Raw genomic sequence first — 22,134 nt, forward strand, 5'->3', positions numbered from 1 at the left:
CAGAGGGAAGCGAGCTTTGAACAGAACAATTGCGGCCTGGATCGTCCAATCCATTCAGCAGGCTTATATTGCATGTGCTTCCACTGTGGAGGCTCTCAAAATTTAGCGCCAGGACTGAAGATAATACTGAGGTGCAGTAAAGTGGCTCTGCAGTTTACACATGTATTTGCAAATGTGTGTAAACGAAACCCCTGTTTTTGACACAAACTTTTAGACAGGATTATCCAGTTGGTTGCAGGCTAGTAAGTTGAGCTGGGAATTTTCTTTGGTTTTGTTTGACATGCGCCAGCCTTCCATATGGCTCCTTGCTGCAAATGCCATTTAAAGGTGGAGGCTATTTGTTTGTAAATGCATTTTAGTGTTAATAGATACAGTACCAAACATGTCAACATTTCAAATTTCTCACTTCTGTGAAATGGCGACAAACTACAGTACCTAAAAATCTTCACAGGCAACATTTGAAAAGGCTACCAGTTTAGAGTTAAACCTTAACTCTAGGGCTCGAAATTGTAGCTCTCACTCTGACATTTACAGCAATAGCTCACGTGTGTTGCAATGACAGTTTGCAAAATTTGTGCATGCACAGTGGGGAGTATAGGGGCGCTTTCATTTTACGATTTATTTTAATTAAAAAAAAATGTTTGTTACACTTTCTTTATTTTTTTTTGTTCGATTGAACCCTATTACTATCACAAGGGATGAACAACATACTTTGTAATAACATGGACAGTGACAGGTACTCTTTATTAAGAGAGCTTGGGGTCTATTAGACCCCTTGATTTCTCCTCTGCCCAACAAGACAGCTGATCGAAACAAGATTGGTTTGGATGGTTGCCTCTCTGGCCAGTACAGGCCATTAAACAAACAACCAAAACCGAATCATTCATCACAGATGAAGAGGAGGAACTGGCCTGACAAGAGTGTAGTAGGCCCGGGCTTCCTGGTGGAATGGAAGAGCCTAGAAACAGTGGGAGGCGGAGGGCTCCCTACCATGCCTTGTAAAAGTGATCATGCAGCTGTAGAGCCACTTGGATCACTTTTACATGAAAGCCTGTTGCCTGCTGCAAATTTTGATACCGGGATCATGGCTGTATCCTGGTATAACTATTTCTTCTTGAGGATGTAGGGGTATATCCTAGAGATGGGAAGTGGTTAAAGTGATTGTTCTTATGTCCATAGACACGAATGCCGGACTTTGCGTCATTGGATTTGATTGACAGCAGCGGAAGCCAATGGCTGCGCAGCTATCAATCTAACCAATCAAGAGTCTGGGTCCCGTGTAGAGAGGGACAGCGCATCCCTGCCGAGGGAAATACGGGGCTCAGGTAAGTAAAACAGGGGGGCGGTCACTGCCAGGTGTTTTTCACTTTACACCCCCTTTAAGTACTACCTCAATCTGCTGCAGGTGTTGCAAAGTTACTGAAACTGATGTCAGGGATTTTTTTAATCTGTGCAGGCCATTTTTAAGGGCCACGCAGCCAGAAAAGTGTTGTTAGTGCTTTTATTTATTTTACTAATCATTTTTTATTTGTTTTTAGACATTTCTATTATAATACGAACAATCAGGAAATAAAATCTCTCAGTTACAATTAAATGTCAATATAATTATAAACCTTCCAGAAATGTAATTATCCAAATAACATCTTAAATCATTCTTATACAAGAAAAAAATCCAATATAAATATACAAAACCTATTGGCCTGGTTCACACTGGCGCGTTTTAACATGCGATTTGGCATGTCAAATCGCATGTCAAAACGGCGGTATTTGCCGCAAATTGCCGGCAAGGCCCCGTCCTAATTAAAGTAGTTCCTGTACTTTTTACATTGACATCTGTGCAGAAACCTGCACAGATGTCTCTATAATCGCGGCCGAAATCGGGACTGCCAGCGGGAGTGAAATCAGGCGAGTTCAGCTGAAATCGCATGGCTTCACTCCCGCAGCCCAGTGTGAACCTGGGCTAAAACAAGACCAAAAAAAATAAAAAATGCATTCAGCGCCTTCTAAATCCTACATATATTTCATACAGCTATAAACAATATAAATAACAGGCTGATCAACATGAATACCCAGGTACCCTCCAAAATAGGACACCAGCCAGTCTTCCCCTGTTTAGGACAATAATATTTTGAGAATTAATGAAGTCGGAAATATAACCTAGGGTAACAAGCTTTTCTTTAAATAAAGTATGATTTATTTGTGTTTTCAATTCGTTCAAGGTGGGGGAATAGGGGGATAACCGTTTTTGAGAAATTAACTTGCGGGCTTGAAATAGCACTCGAGTGTTGGGGACATATATATTTTCTGGTAAAGTAGTCTTATCCACCATGTTTAATAAACATACCCCTGGTGCTTTTATTTAATTCCCGGCATTATCGTTGTTGCCTCTGGAAAGTGGTAGACCCCTTTTGTTCTCAGTTTTGCACCCACAATCTAAGGGCTTCAATTCTGCGCACCATTGTTCCTGTCCACCTACTTTCTTCTCTTCCAATCAGATCTAATAACAGCTTCTAGAAAACACCAATCTGTTTAATTTTGTACATATAGGATGAATTTGTTTTTGCACTCTGCAGCCAAAATTTAAGTTAATAATGAGCAAAGGGGCAATTTCTGCTCCTTGTGACTTTTGTCTTGAAGTTTAATTTCCCCCAGAAAGTATGTCACATAATTTCACTATATTACCAGGTAAATAATCAGCAAAGCTTTGTTCATCATAGACAGTAATCAGAATTTCTGAGTTTTAAGTTTGTCCTAATTTGATGGATAACACCCCAATATCTTCTGTGCACTGAAGACTAATATGAATAATACTACATAGCTTGGGAAGGGGAAATTTCAACTCTGAAAGATATATAGTCTCTCTTCTTTCTCTTTATCTCAAGATAAATTGGTGCATTATGGGGGATATTCTCACCTGAGAGTATTTTCAGATGTTCATAAATGTCGATATTTAGGTAGTTTGTGGCTCCATTTCACCCGCTCCCTCCAGGCATGGAAGGCATCAGATTATGATGTAGCAGGATAGATGAGATAAGGCAAACCATCACTTTTTACATCGTTCCCTGCTAATGGTCTCCGGAGCGCAACGCAGGCTACATGTTCCGGAACATTCCAGATGTCTAAATTGTCCTATAATCACCACCATTCAATTCCCTCTTAAATATATGACTATCAAGGGGTTGGGGAAACAAAACATGGGAGCGTATTTCTGCTGATAGAGCAGCACAATTCTCAGAGCAGAATATGCCACGATTTAGGTTTATGGGCCATTTTTCATTCAGTGTTTTCGGGCTAATTTCTATTGATGAGTTGCAGTTTTCTGTGATTTTAGGAGAACAGAAATAATTGTCAATAAAACTCCTGAGGTGGAGCCAGAATGCCAAATTCAACCAGCACCATTCAGCGCAACAGATGCACTGAAATGATTTGTAATGCCTGACCTCCCTCATCTTGTAGCTGAAACCGTCATTCTGTCAACTGTCACATAGACCTTTTGTTTATCCCATTTTACATTCCATGACTGATGAAACAAATCCCAGAATTAGCGGATATTAACCTGTTCTAACCAGCAATAGTATTACATTATCTGCGTTAAAACAAATTCACAGGTTCAAATTTGGAGCAGATTTTGGAAAATATAACTGTTAAGTGCCAAATAGGGTGGTAATGGAAGACAAGGAATTACTAAAGTTGCCAGTGTTCAATTTTCAAATGTCCCCCACTCCTGGCTGGCAGCGTTTAGAGGATACATGTCATCCAATCCTGGCTGGCTGTACTCAAAGTATAAATGTAAACCATTCCCGATTGGTGACATTTATATCTAGTTGGAAGTCCCGCTGTCAAAATACAACACAGTGGGGAGGATTCTTCCATTATCCATATTTAATGTCTGTAGTGGTCTCCCTGACTTCCAAGGGCCTGATGGTGAGCCCCAGAGCCAGGGAGAACGGACATTCCTCCTCAGGTTACAGGTTACTAGGCATAGTGGGTGTAGTGCAAGGTGAAAAGATTGGTTGTCAGTAATTATTTGTAAAAATTAACAAAGAAAGTTTTATTTCTCTTAACAGGAATGTTTGGGAGAGAGGGTTTAGGGCACAGGACACCCTTAGGCAAATGCAATTAAGGCAAACTCAGCAGACAAAAATAGATCTAGGCAGACAGCAATACAGAATGAGGGCCTTTAAGCTGAATGCAGCAATCTGCATCTTGTAGCAACCGCTGTCTCTCTCATATGGCAACAACTTCTCTCACAGTATCCTACTGTAGATATTCCAGCTTAACTCACAGTATCCCACTGTAGATCCTTAAGCTGAGCTTTCTCTCTCTCGCTAGACTTCTTGGACCCTCAGCCACCTACTGGTTTCCCGAGCTTCACTCACAGTGAACTGCTGTACTTTATCTTCAAGCCTTACTTACAGCTACCCACCGTACTCCTTCAAGCTTTACTCACAGCTTCCCGCTGCCTCCCTGGATGAGTCCCTACTGAAGCTTTCCCACCACTTCACTGTCCCTAGCTAGCAAAGCGTCCGCTCTGGTACTCCCTCAGAACTTCATCCTTTCCAAACCTGCCTCCGGTAACAGCAGTGGTCGTCCCTTTGTGGCAACTGCTTCTCCTTTACCTCCGACAATGATCAGGCTACCTTCAGTCCGTGCCTCTAACGCAGTGTTTCTCAATTCCAGTCCTCAAGGCGCATCAACAGGTCATGTTTTCAGGATCTTCCTCAGATGAAATGGCTGTGGTAATTACTAAGGCAGTGAAACTGATCAAATCAGCTGTGCAAAAATAATGGAGAGCTTGAAAACATGACCCGTTGGTGCACCTTGAGGACTGGAATTGAGAAACACTGCTCTAACACATGCGGTTCTGCCCCAGGTTTCGTGCTTAACTTTGGATGTTGCTCTTTTGCAGACCCCCAAACTGCTGGATAGGTCTTATAATTCAGGCCTAGCAACCAGAAGCTTCTCAACACCCCCCCCCCCCCCAGGCGGGAAGAACCCCAATCACCTGACTCCTCCCAAATAAATATCCCAGCACACACAGCGGTTAAAGAAACTCCTGTTGATTGGCTGAGACAACCTGGTTGCCCATTACCTGAATTTATGGTAATCCATCATTCCAATGTGAAAAGCAACAGTGCCACCTATTGACAGAAGAGAGAGACCACCCCAAACTCAGACTTAGGACAGGGATCAGTGGATCAATTAGCCAGGCTAGTTACCACCTAGCACAACTAAATTTATTAGCAGCCCTGTTTAGGACCAGGGTGCTACATGTGGATGGGGGAATTGGTTGAGTTCAATTTTGTTCAGCTGGCTGGACGAAAAAAAAACGAAGTCATGTAAGGCCAGCTTAAATGTCACCCATTTCTGACTGGCAGCACTCATAGTATAAATGTCTCACATTCCCAGCTGGCATCACTTATAGCATAAATGCCTCATATTCCAAGATGGTGATACTCAAGTAAAGAGGTACCCCATTCCTGGCTGACAACACTGACCAGTAGGAGTTGATGATTTTGCAGAAAGCCAGTTCGCAGCACATCTTCAAGTTGCCCTGATGTTCCAGGAGGTCAGAGGCAGAACACTTGTTGGGGTCAACCTCACAATTCTCATCTGATTCGTATAGTGCTTTGATGAATTCGCCTTAGAAGAAATGCATAAAGGTCATGTTTATGAAATATTAACAAATTAATATACTGTACATCGGTCAGCAATACAAGCACACCAGCCTGGGAGCATCAGACAATGAGAACATTATTTCATGACCGCCCACCATGCAAGTTGGAGCCGCCCTGAAAATAAATGTGCAGCTGAATCTCACATGCAGAATAAAGTGTAGATGTTCTAATCTTTATGGTCACCATATTCATATCAGGAAAATTAGCGACTGATTATATTTTTATTCAGTTATTACTAACACAAGATATGTCAGTAATATCAAGACATATCTGTGATCAGAACATAATATTACTAATGTTTGGAAAATTATTTATTGCAAAAACAGTATAAGATCCAGCCACTACAGCTGTTGTAGTTAAAAAAAGATCACCAGTGTGTGTGGAAGAGATTTGATGGTTGCCAGTGTCTGTAATTACATGATAATGCCTGAGGCTGTGTTCACACTGGTACGACATGACAGCCATCCTACTTTGGATCCGACTTTGCCCTGCGACTTGAAGTCCAACATGCGTCCGACTTCAATGAATAGGGATCCAACTTCTATCCCAGACAACACCAGGCACTGTGTCTGGTATGAATCTTGAGGGGAAACTAAACGCCAAATTTTAAATAATAAAAAAAAGGAGCATACCAGGCTCTTGGGTCTGGTATGGGTTTTAAGGGGAACCCCCTACGTCGAAAAAATGGCGTGGGGGTCCCCCCAAAATCCATACCAGACCCTTATCTGAGCATGCAGCCTGGCCGGTCAGGAAAGGGGGTGGGAATGAGCGAGCGCCCCCCCCCCCCCTCGTGAACTGTACCAGGCCACGTGCCCTCAACATGGGGGTTGGGTGCTTTGGGGCAGGGGGCACCCTGCGGCCCCCCCACCCAAAGCACCTTGTCCCCATATTGATGAGGACAAGGGCCTCTTCCCGACAACCCTGGCTATTGGTTGTTGGGGTCTGCGGGTGGGGGGCTTATCGGAATCTGGGAGCCCCCTTTAATAAGGGGGCTCCCAGATCCCTGCCCCCACCCTATGTGAATGAGTATGGGGTACATCGTACCCCTACCCATTCACCTGGGGAAAAAGTGTCAATAAAAAAACACACTACACAGGCTTTAACCTCTTGGCGCTCGCGCTATAGACAAAAGACATCTACAGCACGGCGCATTCCTGCCGGGTGGATGTCCATGGACGTCCTCCTGTTAACTTCCGCAATGCGTGCCGTCGCGCGATCGCATCGGAGAAAAGCTGTGCCCGCCGTGTTACGCGCGTGCCTGGTGGCCGCGATGTCCGCCAGGTACCACACGATCGGCAGTCACAGAGCCAGGGACGTGGATCTCTGTGTGCAAACACAGAGATCCACGTCCTGTCAGGGAGAGGAGACCGATGGTGTGTCCCTTGTACATAGGGACACCCATCGGTCACCTCCCCCAGTCAGTCCCTCTCCCCCACAATAAGAATCACTCCCAGGGAACACATTTAAACCCTTGATCGCCCCCTAGTGTTAACCCATTCCCTGCCAGTCACATTTATACAGTAATCAGTGCATATGTATAGCACTGTTCGCTGTATAAATCTGAATAGTCCCAAAATATTGTTAAAAGTGTCCGATGTGTCCGCCGCAATATCGCGGTGTCTTAACAAAAATTGCAGATAACCGCCATTACTAGTAAAATAATAAAAATAAAAAAAAGTCATAATTCTATCCCCTATTTTGTAGGCGCTATAACTTTTGCACAAACCAATCACTATACGCTTATTATGATTTTTTTACCAAAAATATGTAGAAGAATACATATCGGCCTAAACTGGGGGGGAAAATTTTTTTTTTTTTTTTTAATTGGGATATTTATTATAGCAAAAAAGTAAAGAATGTTGTGTTTTTTTCAAAATGTTTGGTCTTTTTTTGTTTATAGCGCAAAAAATAAAAACCACAGGAGGTGATCAAATACCACCAAAAGAAAGCGCTATTTGTGGGAAAAAAAGGACGTCAATTTTGTTTGGGAGCCACATCACACGACCGCGCAATTGTCATTCAAAGCATGACAGTGCTGAAAGCTGAATTTTTCGCCTGGGCATGAAGGGGGTATATGTGCCCATTAAGCAAGTGGTTAAAAGTAATTTATTAGGTAGCTCCGGGGGTCTCTTCCGACTTCTCCGCTCTCTCTGGTTCTTCTCCCGCCGGTGTCTTCTGCTCTTTTACCAGCTCTTTTGCTAGCGGGTGCCCGGTCTTCTCCATCGTCTTCTTCCATCCGGTCTTCTTCTGATGTTGACTCAATGTTCTCTCCCGCTGTACCGCTGTGTGTGTGCCCCGGGTGGTGACGTCATAAGGAGGTGGGGGTCACTGGATGACATTACCCGGTGACCACGCCCCATGCCAATATAAGTCGTTGTGCATCATGCACACGGCATTACAGTGGGAGAGAGCGTCGAGTCAACATCGGAAAAAGACGACGGAGAAGACCAGGCACTCGCTAGCAAAAGAGCAGAAGATAGCGGAGGAGCCTGGCAGAAAAGGCCGGAGAGAGCGGAGACGTCGGAAGAGACCCCCAAAGTCAGAATAGACTCCCGGAGCTGCCTAATAAATTACTTTAAAAACCTTTTGTAGTGTGTTTTTTTTATTGAACTTTTTTTCCCCAGGTGAATGGGTAGGGGTACAATGTACCCCATACTCATTTACATACGGTGGGGAGCCGGGATCTGGCGGCCCCCTTATTAAAGGGGGCTCCCAGATTACGATAAGCCCCCTACCCGCAGACCCCGACAACCAACGGCCAGGGTTCTCGGGAAAAGGCCCTTGTTCTCATTAACATAGGGACAAGGTGCTTTGGGGTGGGGGGGCCACAGTGCGCCCCCCTGCCCCAAAGCACCTACTCCCCCATGTTGAGGGCATGCGGTCTGGTACGTTTCAGGAGGGGGGGCGCTCGCTTGTCCTCACCCCCTTTCCTGACCAACCAGGCTGCGTGCTCAGATAAGGGTCTGGTATTGATCTTGGGGGACCCCCAAGCCGTTTTTGGGTGTAGGGGGTCCCCTTAAAACTCAAACCAGACCAAAGGGCCTGGTATGCTCTTGAAGGGGGAACACATGCCGTTTTTTTTATTTAAAATTTGGTGTGGAGTTTCCCCTCAAGAACATCAGAGCACAAGTCGCATGCCAAATTCGGATCATGCAAGACGGCGATCCGACTTCAGTGATGATATTCAATGGGCTAAAGTAGGATCAAAGTCGGACCAAAGTAGTGCAGGGAGCATTTTCAAAGTCGGAACCGACATGTGTCGGACCAGTTAAGATGGCTCTCATAGGGAAACATTGATTTTCACATGTCATGTGACATGAGCTCCCAATGTCGGAGCGTTTGTCGCACCAGTGTGAACCCAGGCCTCATAGCATGTAGGATTGATGGTCTCACTGTTTTCACCTATCTGCAATAATGAAAGTGTGTCCAGAGGGTTTAACAGGGATCAGGACTTCCTTACCAGTTATGGTCATGAAAGACACTCTTTACTATCTCAGATATCGGAGAAGTTTCTGTGCTTTTCGCTTCAGCGAAAGAAACAAAAAAAATTCATATTTCTTTCTTTCCTAAATGTGATAGATTTCTGAAGTCATTTATTTATAAGAAAACTTGATGACATTTTTCTGGACCCTATATCCGTGTTTTCTCAGCTCCAGTTCTCAAGGCTCCCCCAACAGGTCATATATTCAGGATTTGCCCAAGATGAAACAACTGTGGTAATTACTAAGGTACTGAAACTGATCAAATCACCTGGGCAAAATAAGGACTTAAGTTGAGAAACGCAGACTTATATCATTGCTGCTTTATCTATGAGGGCCATAGATGGATCGAAATTTAGCAGGAACCGGACGAATATTGATCAGTCTATGGGCAGGCTGGTTGTACTAAATTTAATCCACTGATTTCATTGATAGTCATAGATTCCAGCATCAAAATTCCTCCAGAGTTTATGAAAACTCATGTTACAATATACCCAATGACAACCTGTAGTGTAGGATATAGTATAATTTGTTTTTGCATTTCGAATGTTGTTAGTTACCATAATCAAAAATAAACTTTGATCGACGGGAAGAACTGAACCGATGTTAAAGGGACCTTTCCAAAAACAAACACTTCTAGGGACAAATGTTTAAAAACAGGGTCTGTTCCTTGAAGTTTGCAACTTTCCTATTTAAGTAATGACACATATTTTGCTTATGTTCCATTTAAGCACCATTAACAGGCAGAATTGGTGGGCAAGAAGCAAAACGAAACAGCAACCTGACTGCCACACAGCAGCGCTGCCTACATCCAAACATGAAGATTTTTTTCCCATAGTATAAACAAGAAAAGGGTTGTAATATTGCTGGTCACCCCTGTTCTGTTATGGTTTGCAATTTTTAACACTAAGGCCCCGTACACACGGTCGGTTTGGTCCGATGAGAATGAACGGAAGTTCATTTTCATTGGACCAAACCGACCGTGTGTATAGGCTATCGGTCTGTTTTCCTTCGGTCCAAAATTTCTAAACATGCTTCAAAACCGAACCGATGGACCGCTGCCCCATCGGACCAAACCGATGGTTAGTACACAAAAGCATCGGTTCAAAACCCGCGCATGCTCAGAATCAAGTCGACGCATGCTTGGAAGCATTGAACTTCGTTTTATTCAGCACGTCGTGTGTTTGACGTCACCGCGTTCTGACCCGATCGGATTTTGAACTGATGGTGTGTACACACATCAGGCCGTACGGCCACTTCAGAGGTGAACCGATGAAAACGGTCCATCGGACCATTCTCATCGGTTTTGTCTGACCGTGTGTACGGGGCCTAAAAGAGTGCAGATTGCCAGCCATTAAAAATACTGATGTAACAATTTTACCTAGAGCATCTTGTAGATATTTCTGTCCCACTAGTTTCAAATACTCCTCGATGGCCTTTGTGGCCAGTGTATTTTCCCGAAATATCAGGTGTTCATTATCTCCACATCGATCCACTTCAGACATCATTAAATCAGTGAGGAAGTCCTGAGGAAAGGAAACAGATAGTCATTAGTGTAGCACAGGTCTACTACCAAAGATATTATTTAAGAAACATATTGTTCTATAAAAAAGCGTTTGGCTCCCTCTAGTGGCCATTAAAACATTATGAGGGTATTTCCTTCTGGTTAAGAAAAACAATTATGCATTGTGGGATATTCAGGACAACGAGGAAGTACTCATGTTGTTAAATCAGGCTGGGAACTACAAACTCACAATGCAAAACTACAAACCCACAATGCCAAGTCACAGCACAGCCTGTTAGGTAAGCAGATAAAAGGACAGGCGTGGCCTGCTTTCTCTCTCTGTGGACGCCATTCAACAACCAGCAAAAGGCCTGTGTGTGTGCCCAGGACTGGGAGAGCCTGCGGCCTATAGCAGAGAGTGGATCGCCTGCCCCAGAAGGATCCTTGTGAGCAGACCTGCTAATCGAGCAAGAGAGCCAGCCAGCACTTCAGAGCTTTTGAAGCCACCTGCCTTCCAGCATACTGGGAGGAGCAGCACGGCTGGGATCCAGAGTTGTGAGAAGGCATTTGCCTATCCATGTTGTGACTGTGCTATTTCTAAGTGATTGCCAGCTATACAGACTGCCGCTGAGACCTGTAGTGCTGTGGATCTATTGCACCTGAGTATTCTATAGCTGGATCCTGGGGTTTTCTGTTTCCTTTTTCCCCATGCTGCAAGGTCAGTACTGTACTGTTCACTCACAGAAGGAATTACAAGTGGGGATAGTTTGCAGCTAAGTAATCAATCTCATCATATTCTACAGTTACTGTTTCCCTTTCTATTTTGGATTACAAATATGTGCACCACCTCACACTGCAGTACAATTAAGCTAGCTGAAGTAAAAAAAAAATGGAACTGGAGGAACTTTCAATACTTTATTCTTTGACAAGGCTTTACTGCTATAAAATTGTGTATCACTTGGAACTGCACTCTAGGAGGAGCCATTTAGCAACATACAGTTGGAACTTGTGGTCTGTGTGCTGAGGCCTCAGTGGGGAGGTGCTTCAATACAGGTATTAAAGTATTGAAAATCTATTCCACTTTGCACCTATTGACATATACCCTTATCAGGTTGCTATTGGATATAGCGGTGTGACGTTATTGCTTTGAACAAATATCTCTGCCAATCAATACTTGTGTTATTCATCTGTTATTCACACCATTTCTTTAAGTTATTCTTTTTTTAAAGGTAACATTTTTATAGATTTTTAGTACAAAACACAACAGACAACAAACACATATATGGAGCGAACATCGCTCGTTCCATTACAAAAATCTGGTAGCTGGTAAACATCAAGTAGATACATAGCAACCCAATAATCGCATGTCAATTTGCCCAATCACGACCGTTCAAGGAGCTTCATTCAGATTTCAAGGAGCAGGTGGTATGGTACTCTCGGAGCTAACCCAGGAGCCCCAAACCTTTAAGAATTTTTTCGGGCACCCTCTGGCTTCATATGTCAGCTTATATAGCGGTATAGCATGATTAATGGTAGTAAGCCAAAAGGCTTTGGTAGGCGAGAATTGAGACTTCCAGTGGAAGGTTATCGATTTCTTAGCATAAAACAATACTATACGCATAAAAGTTTGCACACTCTTAGATATACATCGTCATCATCAATATAGCCCTGTAAACACCTCAAGGGATTACATATCTTTATATTATTATTCACCATTTTTCATCATAGTAAATTTGTACAAGTTTCTCATTGATATCTTGTGTGAGTCTATTTACTGCCACAACTGATGAAGTGACGGAACCCAGGGTCTCGGTCAATATACTATATGCTCTTTCATTATTGTGTCACTTTCTGTTGCTGGGTTCTACACCAACATTGTTAAGCAGGTGTGCCAGAGGGGTTGCGACAGTTCTTGGGGTTGAGCAGCGGCAGAGTGCAGAACCAAACAAATATTAAGCGGCTCTTAAGGGGGTAGCGATACATAAAGAAAATGCTGCTGGGGTGCCAAGCTGAGAACCCAGACTCTTTCAACTTGCAGAAGATATAATGGATTGAGGACTAAAGCCATTATACTGTAAAATGTGCAGCTGATGGCTAATAAGTGACACAGATCATAAAAAAATGTGCTCATTCACTGGACACCTCAATGTCATTCGTCATAACTTACAAATTCTAGAGGCACCATGTTGCAGTTTTTACTGTGCTCAGTCTGAACTGCCACTAGTATAATGGATTTTCCCTGAAACAAGCGACTACCTCTAGTCATGCATTAGCTACCAGAAATGCTACACTACTACTGAGGTCAGGATGAGTTTCTTTCTTGGCTACCTAGGCTATTGGCCAGCTCTGCTTGAAAGCAGGAGATGGCACTTATCTCTGCAATGCACACCATACAACCTAGGCCACTGTTTAGTTCTGTACTACCCACCAGGCAATCTCATCTGGTCTACTTCCAGGCCTTCATAATTTAAAGGGAATCCCATGCTTTTTGTCCAGTCTTTATTCCATTAACCGATCCTTCACTCCACCCAGACCATCCCAGAATACTTCTTAGGCCTCTTTCACACGGGACGGATATGTGATGATCTGCCCCGTGAACCTCCACTTGCTCAGCGGGGATCGCTCCGTTGATCCCCACTGAGCCACCGGATGACAATGTGGTCCCCGCACACTGTGCAGGGACCACCCTGTCAGATCTCCGCTCTCCCCTATGGGGGATCGGATGAACACGGACCGTCTGTCCATGTTCACCCGATCCGCTCTGCAGATGGATGAAAAAATAGGGTTTTCCTCCGTCTGTAGAATCGGAGGATTGCGGAACTGGGTGAGATCAGGTGTCAGCGGAGGTTCATCCGCTGACACCCGCAATCTCATAGGGACCAATGTATGTCCCTTTTTCATCCGTACACGGATGGATGAAAAAGCGGACATACGGTCGGACCGCCCGTGTGAAAGAGCCCTAAGGTTTTCATTTCGCCCTGACCATCCCTTCAGTTGTTCATGCTCACATACACCATCCCAGCTTATTGCTCTGGTGTTCATGCCACAGACCATCTCAGGATACTTCTCAGGTCCTTTTTCCACACTGATGATTTAGGTATAGAGCTCAGTTGTTCACTACCCAAAAAGATATAATTTATTTAACATTAAAGAATTGTGCATGGAATGCATGTACGGTGCATCCGAAAAGTATTCACAGAGCTTTTCTTTGTCCACATTTTGTTATGTTACAGCCTTATTCCAAAATATATATATTTTTTTTAATTCTACAAAATTATACCCCATAATGACAACGTAAAAGAAGTTTGTTTGAAATCTTTGCAAATTTATAAAAAAATAAATGAAAAAAAAAAAAAAGTATTCACAGCCTTTGCCATGACACTCAAAATTGAGCTGAGGTGCATCTGGTTTCCATTGATTTAAACTTGGAGTCCACCTATGGTAAATTCAGTTGATTGTACATGATTTGGAAAGGCACACACCTGTCTATATAAGGTCCCGCAGTTAACAGTGCATGTCAGAGCACAAACCATGTCATGAAGGCCAAGGAATTGTCTGTAGACCTGCAAGATAGGATTGTATGGAGGCACAAATCTGGGGAAGGGTACAGAAAAATGTCTGCAGCATTGAAGGTCCCAATGAGCACAGTGGCCTCCAGCATCTGTAAATGGAAGAAATTTGTTACCACTAGGACTCTTCCTAGAGCGGGCCACCCAGCCAAACTGAGCGATCGGGGAAGAAGGGCCTTAGTCAGGGAGGTGACCAAGATTCCGATGAGCACTCTGACAGAGCTCCAGCGTTTCTCTGTGGAGAGAGGGGAACCTTCCAGAAGAACAACCATCTCTGCAGCACTCCACCAAACAGGCCTGTATGGTAGAGTGGCCAGACGGAAGCTACTCCTTGGTAAATAGAACATGACAGCCCACCTGGAGGACTCTCAGACCATGAAAAAACAAAATTCTCTGGTCTGATGAAACAGATTAAACTCTTTGACCTGAATAGCAAGTGTGCTGTCTGGAGGAAACCAGACACTGCTCATCACCTGGCCAATACAATCTCTACAGTAAAACATGGATGTGGCAGCATCATGCTGTGGGATGTTTTTCAGTGGCAGGAAGTGGGAAACTAGTCAGGATCGAGGAAAAGATGAACGCAGCAATGCTTTGGACCACAGACTGGGGAGAAGGTATGTCTTCCAACAGGACAATGTCCCTAAGCACACAGCCGTGATAACAAAGAAGTCGCTACAGGACAACTCTGTGAATATCCTTGAGTGGCCCAGCCAGAGCCCAGACTTGAACAAGACTGACCATCTGTGGAGAGATCTGAAAATGGCTGTGCACCGACGCTCCCATCCAACCTGATGGAGCTTGAGAGGTCCTGCAAGGGACAATGGGAAAAATGGCCCAACAATAGGTGTTCCAAGCTTGTAGCATCATACTCAGGGCCGTCTTTACCGCAGGGCAAATGGGGCAGGTGCCCTGGGCCCTGTCACTGTTGGGGGCCCAAAGCAACCCCCTTTAAAAAAAAAAAAAAAAAAAAAATTTTTTTTTTTTTTTTTTTTTTTAGGGGCCCGGAGGACCACAGGGCCCCAGATGGCAACCCCCCTTTTTTTTATTTTTTTTTAAATAATAAAAAAAAATTATATATTTTTATTAAAGGGACAATTTTTTAATATATTTTTATTTTATTTTTTATTAAAGGGCCAATCTTTTTTAGAGGTCTTGGGGTCCCCAGGGGCCCATAGTTCCCCAGGGCCCCGGATGACAACCCCCTTTTTTTAATTAAAAAAAAAATCGTTTTATATATATATATATATATATATATATATATATATATATATATATATATATATATATATATATATATATATATATGTTTATTATTATTATTATTATAGGACCCAGAGGTCCCCAGGGCCCCGGATGGCAACCCCCCTTTTTTTTTATAAAAAATATTTTTTTTATATATTTTATTTCTATATATATATATATATATATATATATATATATATATATATATATATATATATATATATATATATATATATATATATATATATATATATATATTTATTTATTTTTTTATTAAAGGGCTCAGAGGTCCCCATGTGGCAAACACCCTTTATCTTTTTTTATAAATGTTTATTTTTTTTATTTTTGTTTATATATTTGTTTTATTTATTTTTAATTTAAGGGCCCTGGATGGCAACCCCCCCCTTTTTTTTTTATAAATGTTTCTTTATATATATTTTTTATTAAAGGGCTCAGAGGTCCCGGATGGCAACCCCCTTTTTTTGTAATTTATTTTTATTAAAAAAAAAATATTAAAGGGCCCAGAGGTCCCCAGATGGCAACCCCCTTTTTAAAATATATTTTATATATATATATTTTATTTCTTTTTATTAAAGGGCCCAGAGGTCCCCAGATGGCTACACCCCTTTTTTATATATATTTTTCTTTATTTCTTTTTTTGTAAAGGGCCCCCCGCTTCTAAATTTGCGGCAGCCCCCCCCCCTGCTTCTCAATTTCAGGCGGCAGCACCCCCCATCCCGGTTCTCTGCTCCAGGGGGCCCATGCCTGAAGCTGTGTAAGTGGCCCCATAATTCCTGATGGCAGCCCTGCCTCCCGTTAAGCCCCTGTGCTGCCCACAAATCAGGCTGAAAATCATCAGCGGCACGCAGCCAGTGACAGTACTGCTTCCCTTCCCAGTGTTTTAAAATGTACAGCACCCCTGATTTCCCTTTAGACGCGCACTTCTCCCTTCCTGCCACTGGGTGCTGCTTGTATATAAAAGTGAATTAGAATGTGATTTTATAACATCCCCAGTTTGCTCTTCCCGAGGCTGACTTCTTCATGTCCTGCTCCTCAAGGTATGTCACTGTTTGCTAATCTATATTGTAAATTGAAGTTTTCTGTAGAGTGTGCCCAAAGTCTTTATAATATTTGATGATTCACTGCAGGTCTGGTCAGTGTTTTAAAAAGTTCCTCTATTTTACACATGGCATGGCATGGGGTCACAGCACCGTCTGTCCATTCTGCTTTAGCACCATGGGACCCCATGCCATGCCATGTGTAAAATAGAGGAACTCTTTAAATCACAGACCAGACCTGCAGTCCAGGCTGAGTAAAGCCTCAGAGTACATGACATTACTGTCTGTATTTAACTGCTTGATGGGCTTATTTTGGGCCTGGCTGGTTCACATGTATGTGTTTTGGCGGCCCACATTTGCGCAGGCACAGCAGCCCATTCATTTGAATGGGCCGCCATGCCTGCGTTTCCTGCAAAGAAAAGCGAATGCCTCATGTAATAGGCTGCGCACACGGCACGCCTATGCCCATCAAGCACTGAAATACAGCACTGTCTGTACATTCTGCTGTCTGCTGTGACTTATCTGCAGTTCCCGCACTGTCAAACTTGCTGCATTTTTAGATGTTTAGGTCACGCTTTTAAAAACACAGTGCGTTTGTGTGTGCAAGAACTGCAGGTAAGTAGCATGGTGCAAAAGCAGAATGGATTTCAAGGCAACTGTATTTTTAAAATGCTGAATGCACCTTTTTTCTGCAGGAAACAAAGGCATGGCAGCCCATTCAAATCAATGGGCTGCTGTACCTGCACAAATAAGGACCGCCAAAACATACATGTGAACCAGCCAGGCCCAAAATAAGCTGGAGGGGGCCCAAAAAAAATGTTTGCCCTGGGCCCAAACCATATTAAAGACGGCCCTGATCATACTAAAAAATAATCAAGGCTGTATTTGGTGCCAAAGGTACTTCAACAAAGTATTTTGCAAACAACAAAAGGAGAACGAAGATTTGCAGTCCAGGGGCCACGGCTGTGGAACGCGCTACCAACAATGAACCGCATGGAAAATAACCACTGTGTCGTCAGGAAAAAACTGAAGACCCACTTCTTCTGAAGAACAAGGACGACTCGGGATACAAGCGCCTTGAGGCGATTTAGTTAGCATTTGTCAGCGCTATACAAATTACTCACTCATTCACTCACTCATTATTGCCACGTATACACGATCGAACAATCCGCCAACAAAACCGTGGATTGGAAACGGAATGTTGCCTCAAACTTGTCTTGCATACAAACATTCACACAAATGTTGTTGGAAATTTCGATCGCCAAGAACGCGGTCGCATACAACACTGACGAGTGTCGAATTGATTCAGAGCATGCGTAGGATTTTTTTGCGTCGGAATTGCATACAGACGATTGGAATTTCCGACAAGAACTTTTGTTGTCGGAAAAATTGAGAACCAGCTCTCAAACATTTGTTGTCGGAAATTCCGACAGCAAATGTCTGATGGAGCATACACACGGACGGATTTTCCGACAACAAGCTCACATCGAACATTTGTTGTTGGAAATTACGACCGGCATTACAGTGGAAATAAAAAGTCTACATACACAGAGGCGCATCTAGTCAAAATGGCACCTATGGCAAGCACTGAAACTGCGCCCCTGTCAAAACATTCTAAAACCATCTTTCAGATAACCTTAACAAAAAAAACAGCTAACAATGCCCTGCAGACACACACTGATACAAAAATCACTGATGATGCCAACACACTGGCACATTCACACTCGTCAAAATACATTAGTGCACACAGTAACTCATACAAAATCAATGACACACTAACACAATCAAGGTACAGGGAGGGACACTGGGGACAGACAGAGAGGGATGCTAGGGACAGAGAGGGACGCAGTGTGTCAAGGACAGAGAGGGACGCTGGGGACAGACAGAGGGACACAGTGTGATGAGGACAGGGAGGGACGCCGGAGTGTGAGATGGATGCAGGGGACAGAGATGGACGCTGGGGACAGACAGAGGGACACAGTGTGATGAGGACAGAGAGGGACGAAGTGCGATAAGTACAGAGAGGAATTCCAGGGACAGGGAGGGACACTGGGGAAAGACAGAGAGAGACACAGTGTGATGAGGACAGAGGGACGCTGGGGACAGACAGAGGGACACAGTGAGATGAGGAGGACAGAGAGGGATGCAGTGAGAACAGGGGGATGCCGGGGGTGGAGAGGACACTGTGTGGGGGTGGGGACAAAGGGGGACACTGTGGGGGGACCAGGAGAGTATCATGGGGCCTCCTGTGGTCCTGTTGGGGCCCAGGCCCTCTACATCTGTACTGTCTGCCGGCGGGGAGCAGTGCGCCATTAGAGGTCTTATTACAGTCGCTGCTCATGCTAGACTGTATGCGTTGCAGTCTTGCAGAGCCTCTTATGGGGCCCCCTAATGGTCCCAGGCCCGATGGGTCAGTCTGCCCCTGCTCATTAAACAGTCCACATTCAGTGAAAGTTCATGTAGTGCAAAGTTTGCACTACATGAACTTTTACTGAATGTGGACTGTTTAATGAGCTTGTTGCACAATCACTTTATTACACTGTATTTATGATATCTATAGCTGCTATGCATGTTTATATAATTCATATTGAGCACTATATTTGATTGGCTGTGTCTGCTTGGCACACACACACAACCGCACATGATGATGACTTTAAGTCGTCATCATCATGTGCGATTATGCATATGTGCCAAGCAGAAGCAAACAGCCAATCAAATATAGTGCTAAATATGGGTTATATAAATATGCATAGCAGCTATAGATATCATAAATACAGTGTAATAAAGTGATTGTGCAACAGGCACAGCAGGTACTACAAATTATTATTATTATTATTATACACAAATCACTGTATTACACTTTATTTACAATATCTATGGCTGCTATGCATATTTATATAATATTTAGCACTTTATTTGACTGGCTGCTTGCCCGGTGCACATGCTCATCGTCGTCTTCAAGAGTACCTGCTAGGCTGAAGAGTTAATCCCTGCTGCGGGTTCCCCTTCTTTTTCTCGTGGTTTGTCTCTTCTCCTCCTCACGTCATGTGACATCAGACACCGCTCCGGGGAGAAGATGATGCAGAGGAGGGAAGGCGGAGCATCAGGCTCCGCCTCTGCTAGTTACCCTGCTCTTTTTCCTGCACCCGGTAAAGACATCGGCCGTCATGGTGCGTGCACCTGTCGCTTCCCTCCACAGGCAAAGAAGCAAGTGCTGGCGCCGCGCTTCAGTCGGCCAGCTGCGGTGCCGGGGGCCATGTTAGTGCGGGGGGGACAACAAACTGAAATCTTTTAAGCCCCTTTCACATGGGCGGACCGTTCAGGTCACCTTTCAGTTTTTTAGGCGAACCTGAACGGACGCTTTGTGCACCTCTATGGAGCCACGGATGTCAGCGGTGACATGCCCGCTGACATCCGACCCGCTTCGATGAAGTGTGACATTAGGTATGGACGTCGGAAACATCGGAACAGCGTCGTATTTTACGTCGTTTGCGTAAGTCATCCGTGAATGGATATGGGTGTAGGTTACGTTCATGTCGACTAAACAGCCGGCGTAAGTTAGGGAGAAAATTTGACGGGATACTGAGCATGCGAGCGCATGCGTCGTTCGTTAGGTGCATCATTTACGTGGGGTCACGATTCATTACCATACAACACGCCCCCCACCAGCCTACTTTGAATTAGGCGGGCTTACGCCGGCCCATATATCCTACGCCGCAACTTTGGGCGCAAGTTCTTTGTGAATACAGTACTCGCCTCTCAAAGTTACGGCGGCGTAGCGTATATGAGATACGCTACGCCCGCACATAGTTACGCCATTGTATCTGAATCTGGCCCTATACAATATATATATACAGGGAGTGCAGAATTATTAGGCAAATTAGTATTTTGACCACATCATCCTCTTTATGCATGTTGTCTTACTCCAAGCTGTATAGGCTCGAAAGCCTACTACCAATTAAGCATATTAGGTGATGTGCATCTCTGTAATGAGAAGGGGTGTGGTCTAATGACATCAACACCCTATATCGGGTGTGCATAATTATTAGGCAACTTCCTTTCCTTTGGCAAAATGGGTCAAAAGAAGGACTTGACAGGCTCAGAAAAGTCAAAAATAGTGAGATATCTTGCAGAGGGATGCAGCACTCTTAAAATTGCAAAGCTTCTGAAGTGTGATCATCGAACAATCAAGCGTTTCATTCAAAATAGTCAACAGGGTCGCAAGAAGCGTGTGGAAAAACCAAGGCGCAAAATAACTGCCCATGAACTGAGAAAAGTCAAGCGTGCAGCTGCCAAGATGCCACTTGCCACCAGTTTGGCTATTTTTCAGAGCTGCAACATCACTGGAGTGCCCAAAAGCACAAGGTGTCCAATACTCAGAGACATGGCCAAGGTAAGAAAGGCTGAAAGACGACCACCACTGAACAAGACACACAAGCTGAAACGTCAAGACTGGGCCAAGAAATATCTCAAGACTGATTTTTCTAAGGTTTTATGGACTGATGAAATGAGAGTGAGTCTTGATGGGCCAGATGGATGGGCCCGTGGCTGGATTGGTAAAGGGCAGAGAGCTCCAGTCCGACTCAGACGCCAGCAAGGTGGAGGTGGAGTACTGGTTTGGGCTGGTATCATCAAAGATGAGCTTGTGGGGCCTTTTCGGGTTGAGGATGGAGTCAAGCTCAACTCCCAGTCCTACTGCCAGTTTCTGGAAGACACCTTCTTCAAGCAGTGGTACAGGAAGAAGTCTGCATCCTTCAAGAAAAACATGATTTTCATGCAGGACAATGCTCCATTACACGCGTCCAAGTACTCCACAGCGTGGCTGGCAAGAAAGGGTATAAAAGAAGAAAAACTAATGACATGGCCTCCTTGTTCACCTGATCTGAACCCCATTAAGAACCTGTGGTCCATCATCAAATGTGAGATTTACAAGGAGGGAAAACAGTACACCTCTCTGAACAGTGTCTGGGAGGCTGCGGTTGCTGCTGCACGCAATGTTGATGGTGAACAGATCAAAACACTGACAGAATCCATGGATGTCAGGCTTTTGAGTGTCCTTGCAAAGAAAGGTGGCTATATTGGTCACTGATTTGTTTTTGTTTTGTTTTTGAATGTCAGAAATGTATATTTGTGAATGTTGAGATGTTATATTGGTTTCACTGGTAAAAATAAATAATTGAAATGGGTATATATTTGTTTTTTGTTAAGTTGCCTAATAATTATGCACAGTAATAGTCACCTGCACACACAGATATCCCCCTAAAATAGCTAAAACTAAAAACAAACTAAAAACTACTTCCAAAAATATTCAGCTTTGATATTAATGAGTTTTTTGGGTTCATTGAGAACATGGTTGTTGTTCAATAATAAAATGAATCCTCAAAAATACAACTTGCCTAATAATTCTGCACTCCCTGTATATTTAAATGGCCAAAAACGCCTATAAGGCCTGATGTACACGGGACGCTGCTAAACGTACGTTCAGAGGCAGTTGGACGTTTTTTTCAACTGCTTTTGAACTCATTCAATGTTATCCTATGTGACCATGTCTCGTTTATTGCCGCTTTTAGGCAGTTGCATTCAACAGCGTTTCTTTGCAAT

At 43.7% G+C, this 22,134-nt stretch overlaps 1 protein-coding gene across 12 annotated transcripts in view; it reads right to left on the reverse strand.

Annotated features, from left to right (window-relative positions):
- The window catches only part of LOC120913800 (DAB2 interacting protein), a 628,977-nt gene that overhangs the window by 85,768 nt on the left and 521,075 nt on the right, over nucleotides 1-22,134 (reverse strand). For all 12 annotated transcript variants that reach the window (XM_040324026.1, XM_040324033.1, XM_040324025.1 and 9 more), the window contains 2 exons: nucleotides 10,539-10,683; nucleotides 5,499-5,643 (listed from right to left, as the gene is read on the reverse strand). In XM_040324026.1, coding sequence (XP_040179960.1) covers nucleotides 5,499-5,643; nucleotides 10,539-10,683 — 290 coding nt within the window. The remainder of the gene's footprint in view (nucleotides 1-5,498; nucleotides 5,644-10,538; nucleotides 10,684-22,134) is intronic.

Source organism: Rana temporaria, chromosome 9 (genome assembly GCF_905171775.1).
Source record: "Rana temporaria chromosome 9, aRanTem1.1, whole genome shotgun sequence".
In the NCBI taxonomy this organism is placed as follows: Eukaryota; Metazoa; Chordata; class Amphibia; order Anura; family Ranidae; genus Rana; species Rana temporaria.